At 41.8% G+C, this 6642-nt stretch overlaps 1 protein-coding gene across 1 annotated transcript; it reads right to left on the bottom strand.

The window, feature by feature from the left end:
• Nucleotides 1–1053: 1053 nt before the first annotated feature.
• Nucleotides 1054–6642, bottom strand: CUNH15orf61 (chromosome unknown C15orf61 homolog). Its single transcript, XM_026648388.2, has 3 exons — nt 6276–6642; nt 3414–3568; nt 1054–3278 (listed from the first exon to the last, which is right to left on the bottom strand). Exons 1-2 carry the CDS (start codon nt 6610–6612, stop codon nt 3441–3443), a joined length of 465 nt encoding a protein of 154 aa, XP_026504173.1. The 5' UTR covers nt 6613–6642; the 3' UTR covers nt 1054–3278; nt 3414–3440.

Here is a 6642-nt window from a genome sequence, read left to right as displayed (position 1 = left end):
AGTATGGAAAAATGGTTTGAAGGACTTAGGGCCATTTTAGACCTCAATTGCTCAAACAGCTAGATGAAGAAGACAAAATTCTGAGTGGAGACTCTAGATTTCACTCTCAGTAGAGCTTCTGAAATCAGTGACCTGAAAAAAGCTGCTCTGCATGTTTCCATCAGGCTCTGTCATGAGCAATTTCATGAATTCACCTGTCTTCAACGCCAATACAACACATCTTCCAGTCTGTTTGCTACACCAGGATATTCCCAAAGGGATAGGTAGTGATAGCAACCAAGCTACAGAGTCTAGGGATTCATCTATGCCCACTTTTAGATGACACACTCATCAGAACCTTATCCCTAAGATGTAACCCGATCTATAGATTATGTATTAATTATATTGATTACTTAAGAATTCCCAGTTATCACTTTGAGGGTTAACAGGCCAAATATTAAAATCACTATATAGTTCTATACAAGAAGGCAAAGCAGTGAATATAATAAAGGCAAGTTAGCCCTATGGACTACAAAGGTCCCTTATAGGAAACACCCCTTAGGTTCTTCCCCATGTTTCAGGAACATGGATTTGCAATAGCCTTACAATATAACTCCCTGGTTCCTTCTCAGATGATTGTCTACGTAGGAGCTGACTTAGATTCAAGGAGAACCAGAACTGATGGTGATAGGAACTAGACAAGTATCTAAATTGATGGTTTTCCATCAAATGAAGCAAAGTTTTGATAAGATGCCAATGCCCAGATGTCATAGAATTCAGTATTATCCATCCATCCTTATCTGCCGTTTCTATGATTTCTAGTCTCTTAATAAAGATCATTTCATGGGCAGGACTGCACAAGAGAGCTTCGGAAGCGCCTCTTTGGGCCTGGAACCATACCCAAAGTCATCACCAAGGTCACCAGCCTTTCCAGATGGGGAGCACTCTTGGGACATAGCTTGTCCCTCAACGGTGTTTTCATTTTTAACTCAGACCATGACTAAAGAATAAATCTTGGTCATAGACTGACCAAAAGAACCCCACAAATAAAGAAAGAGAATTTATGCAAAGAAAGAGAATGAGAGACAGATTTAATCTTTCACTTTTGATTAAAGCCAATTAAAATAGTTATTCACCATTACTTAATAAATGTCTCAAACATTTTGTGTAAACGAAAGCACTACCCTTTATGAATAGCATATTTTCCTCTAAGTACTCCAACAGCTCTTACACAAGTCTTAATGAATCCAATGAATGATATTATATTTGAACTTTGCCCTCAGCCATCTTCCAGTTCATCCTTCACCATGATCAACTCCACAAGAGCAAGAGGTCTATTGATTTTCATGTAATACAAGAAAATATTACATTTGCTTAATTGTTACACAGTGAGAGCATTGAACAAGAAATCAAGTCTCTATTTAATGCTGCTAGCAGCACAGAATTGCAGTGATCAATAGGGTAGTTTGTCAAAGATGTTCTCTAAGGAGACTTGCCCATCACTGTATGGACAAGGAGTCACGTTGCCTGCATTTATTGAAAAACAGGTAAGCAAAGTCAGCAGTACACATTATCAGAAATCAAACAAGCTGCAGTGAATGGAGGTGCAACTCCAATGAAAAGCTGTATTTATTGTCTGGTAATTAAAAACCATTTTATCAGCCTCCTGTTGAGACCAAACCTTTACCGCAAAGTATTGACAAGATCAGTAGCAATGAATGAGCAGTATTTGACTTCAAACTTATGAGCTGTAGTTATTTAACTTTTGCTCATTACAAAGGAAATCAGTTCTAGCGATTCTAGCAAAATGCTAATAGTGAGTTTTATTATTAATGAAGCTTAATGTAACTCTATCTCTTCTTCTGTGAAAGCTATTTATTCAACTTGTGTCAAGAATATTCTTCAGTACTAAATATACTGGAGTAAGTGCTCCTTTGACTAAAGTTTTATTTAGTGTTGCTTTTAGACAAGGAGACACACTTCTTTCATAAAGCATGGAACAGTTCACTGCTTACAAATAATTTTCAATAAGAATATGCATGTTGTATTTTGCATGTTAATTATATTGGTCATATTACTGATTTTATCCTTTAAAAAGTCTTTTGCATGTTGTAACACACTGCTGGGGATACCTAGAGCTGTGAGCCACTGTGTGCCACCCCTTGCCCTCAGCAAGAGTGAATTTTGCTGATGATCAGACTTGTCAGACCCCAGCCATACCAGTCTATCTTCCTCACCAGCAAACTCCTCAAGGCTCTCTCAGGCCAAACCTCATCCATTGTGCTAGTAAGATAAAACTGTAAGGTTTTGTGTCGAAACTCAATACTGTAAGTGTTTCAGATGTTTATTTTATGCCCAGAATTGATATGTTTGATATTTTGAGCAAACCTAGATGTCTTAGCATGTTTGATCTCGCAAAAGATTATTGGTGGATCCCTTTAGAAAAAAATGCACAGAAAAAATATCTGCTTTTATTACTGATATGGGACACTATGAATTCTAAGTGTTACAATTTGGGTTAATTAATGCAGGAGCCACTTTTCAGAGGCTTGTCAACCACGTGCTAAGCGGTCTACAAAATTTTGCAAGAGCATATGTTGAGGATAAAGCAGTGTTTAGCAACTCTTGGTCTGATCACAATAAACACTGTTAAAGGGATCAATACCCTCAGACCTGTAAAGCAGTGTGGGGAACTGCTTCTTTTAGACTGCTTTAGATGTGAGAGATTAAACCAACTATAACCAAAGAAAACACAGAATTGTGAATTCAGATATTGAAAGAAAAAGGTGGAACCAGTTTTCAGATGTTTTCTTTTAAAATATGTTTAGATGTGAATGTTCAGTTGACACATACTACATATTCCGTTAATGTGGATTTTAATTCGTGGGGTGGGGGTTAAGAGCATTTCAATACATCTGGATAAAAGAAGGGTGCTATTACAGATTCCTTCAGACTCTGATTAGGTACTAGGACAATTTATATATTGTTGAACACCTAGGCACAGAGTCCAAAACTCTCATCATTTACAATTATGTGTAATGTTTTTGGAGAATGTGTTCCTTGCCTTCAGACTACATTACAAACATCATAACCTATCCGATGTATATAAATAAAGAGATTTTTTTTTAAATAATCAGAAGTTTCTTCTCAGCAATAAGCATTTCAATCACTGTCTTTAGAGCTAACGCTTTTGAGGACAGTAGAAAAGTAAATTCATTTTCCAAAGCTGCTAATATCTTATCTTCATTGACTCCAATATTCATCTCATGCCTCTGCCGAAACAGGAACATTTTTTGTAACTGAAAAAAGGAAAATGAAGTCTTTTGAGGACACCACATTAAAAAGGAACACACTGAAAACAAAGGTTTGCTTTTAAGTTGTTTATATTTTAAAGCAGCAGGAATATAGAAATACCCACAGCTGTGAAAACCCACCAAATGAGAGTGCTTGAATGCACCAATTCAGTACATGGCACCTTCATCTTCTTTATTCAGAAAATAAATAGTAACTGGGCCACAACTTGTGTGAACAGTCTCTGTGACACTAACAAGAAACCAGGAGCCAATTCCATATAATAAAGTTGGGATGCCTACAAAAGAGAAATACTTGTTACATACAACCATTACAAACCAAGAGAACTAAAACTAACACAGTAATAGCTAAAAATAATGGGGAAGGCAATTATTATTGTTTATTATTTGTATTATAGTAATATGTTAGATACAAAGTGAATAAGTAGTAAGGGGCTAAACTCAGAAGGGCCTTAAAATGTAAGAAGCTTGTATTTGATGCAGTGAAGAAGAGGGAGTCCGCAGATGGACTCAGGCCCTTCATTCAGTGCCTATGCATGCATGTGCCTAATTTTAAGCATATGAATAGTCCAACTGACTTCAATGGGACTATTCAATGCTTAAAGTGAGGCATGTGCTTCAGTACCTTACTGAACTGAACCATCAAACAAGGCAGTGGATAAGAGACTGGCTGGAGCACCAGAAAGACAGTCTTAGCAGCAGTGGTTTGAAAGGACATGTGGAGGCTGTCATAGTCAAGACAGGAGATGATGAAGGCCTGGATAAGAGTTTTGACTATGCAGACAGAGAGCAATCTTAGTGCTACTACAGAGGAAGCAGCAGCAAGATTTGGACAGTAGATCCAAGCATCAAGGCAGAGAGAGGACAGAATCAAAGATAACACCCAGAGAGCATTTCTAATACAAATTATGTAAAATTTGCAAAGTGATTATTGTAGCGTAAATCAGTTTACTGATAACAGCCAGAGCCAAAACCAATGAAATTTGTTAATATGAGAGATTACAATTCTCATAACAACCAACACTTAAATATGAAATGTCTATTATCTGCACACTATTTTAAAAAAATTACAAGTTTTGGGGCTATTGCTTCTTCATGTAAATCACTGACAAATGTTATACCAATATTTTCTTATTATTAAACGATTAGGTTGCTGATGTGCTAAGACCACGGCCTATCATGCTGACCAATATGGTCTCATTTTTTTTTGTACTGTATCCAACCATTGTGTCACCTTATACTTATATTGGAAGCTCTGTGGGACAGTGACTGTCTTTTTTTAAATTCAGTACTGAGACAAGCATAATGAGACCCTGGGTCCATGACTGGCGCTGCTAGGCACTACAGTAGTACAAATAATAAATAAAAATGTATATTGTGGTAGTGTCTGAAGACCACCACCAGGTTGGGTCTCATTGTGCTAGGTACTGTGCAAACAAGTAATAAATGGCAGACCCAGTACTTATTTTCAAGAGCCAAATTCTGCTCTCTTATGTCTATGCAATCATGTTGACATCAGTAAAGCCAATGGCAACAGCAGCAGTTTAACTGAGGGCAGATTTTAGCCCATGGTAATATTAGAAATGATTTGTAATAAGATAGGTACATTTTCAGATGGTATGACGTTTTACTTCAGTTGATGTTGTCCCATGATTTGTTTTCAGTGATAAATTAATTTGTTTTTTATAGTCTCTGAAACTTCATATACACACACACACCATCAGGAGATAGAAAAAAAATCCCCTGGTGTACCGTACTGTACAGCTTATAACCTAGTCACTACATCTCATTACAAAGAAAAGTTAAAGTTGCTAAAATGTGTCAAATATAGTTTTTAAAATACTTAAAATCAAGTAGGGTGCAAATATTTTTCTTGATAGTCTGATGGCGTCAAGTATCGGGGGTAGCCGTGTTAGTCTGTATCCAGAAAAACAACAAGGAGTCCGGTGGCACCTTAAAGACTAACAGATTTATTTGGCTTAAAGACTAACAGATTTATTTGGGCATAAGCTTTCGTGGATAAAAACCCCACACTTCTTCAGTAGTAGGCAGGAAACGCTCCTTAGAAGCAGAATGAATGAGCAACTGGATATTTTAAACGCTAGCAGAAGTAGTATTAATTGTTAACTAAGCAATAGTTAAAAGGCCAGTTAATATTCTTGTACCAGACAAGTTTATGTTAAAAAAAAAAACCAACCACCACCATCAGTTACTGCGATCAACAGTTTACCAGGCTGCAAAGGGCCAAGGTAAAGGTGACCCGATGAGGGTTAAGCTCAGTGCAATATGAGGGCCCTGATCTTAGGGTATGTCTACACTACCGCGGTAGTTCGACGGCTGGCAATCAAACTTCCGGGTTCGATTTATCGCGTCTGGTCTGGACGCGATAATTCGAACCAGGAAGTGCTCGCCGTCGACTGCGGTACTCCACCTCAGCGAGAGGAGTACCGCGGAGTCGACGGGGGAGCCTGCCTGCCGCGTGTGGACCGCGGTAAATTCGAACTAAGGTATGTCGACTTCAGCTACGTTATTCACGTAGCTGAAGTTGCGTACCTTAGATCGAATTGGGGTGTTAGTGTAGACCAGGCCTTAGACAGGAGCCAGTGGTGCGCTGGCACCAGAAGCCTAAGGAATTACTTAGGGCCCCACAGCTCAAGGGGGGGGGCCCGATTCAGTATCACCCCCTCCCCCCAATATCCCTGATCTCACTGAACCTGGGCTTGTTCCCAAGCGCACTGGGCCGCGCTGTGCGGTGCAGTGCGAGGTTGGTGGCAGTAGTGCCAATGGCCATCAGCATTTCGGGGGGGGGCGGGGGCCCCCCAGGGGCTAGCGCCGCCTCTGACAAGGGCTGAGGGGGGCTGGCGGAGACTCAGGGCGCCACCCCGCGCCCGCCACTGCCTGTGTGCGCGGGGCGGGCCGGGGAGCTCGGCGGGGGCCGGGCCCGGAGCCCGCGGCGGGGGCCCGAGGCGAGGCGGGCCGGCTCACCCGCGTTGAGCAGCTTGAGGGCGGTGAAGGCGGCGTTTTGCAGCGCCAGGTCGCGGCGCGGGGCCCGCGCGCAGTGGTACTTGATGAAGGGGAAGCAGCCCGTGCGCAGGACGTGGTAGTTGGCGCCGTCCACCTGCCAGTTGAAGTGCGAGAGGCCGAACTGGTCGTTGCGCACGGCGCTGTACTTCACGCAGTACGAGGTCCAGTGGGGCAGGCCCCGCTGCCGCAGGTGCCGGCTCAGCACCTCGGAGGCCTTGGGCTTGGCGGCGGCGGCGCCCCCGGCGGGCGGGAGCAGCCGCCTCAGGGCCGCCTCGTGCAGCTGCCGCAGGCGCAGCATGCTACAGGCGGAGACCCCCCTCAGCGCCCG

Source organism: Terrapene carolina, unplaced genomic scaffold, assembly GCF_002925995.2.
Source record: "Terrapene carolina triunguis isolate 2854851 unplaced genomic scaffold, T_m_triunguis-2.0 Scaffold67, whole genome shotgun sequence".
In the NCBI taxonomy this organism is placed as follows: Eukaryota; Metazoa; Chordata; order Testudines; family Emydidae; genus Terrapene; species Terrapene triunguis.
This window is presented reverse-complemented; position numbering and strand designations above follow the sequence as displayed.

What these genes read in the sequence shown, in the direction of transcription:
- CUNH15orf61 (XM_026648388.2), bottom strand. Translation starts at nt 6,612, where the DNA reads ATGCTGCGCCTGCGGCAGCTGCACGAGGCGGCCCTGAGGCGGCTGCTC. An exon ending in CCTCAAGCTGCTCAACGCGG is followed by an intron (nt 3,569 to 6,275) that starts GTGAGCCGGCCC and finishes TCTCTTTTGTAG; the next exon opens with GCATCCCAACTTTATTATAT.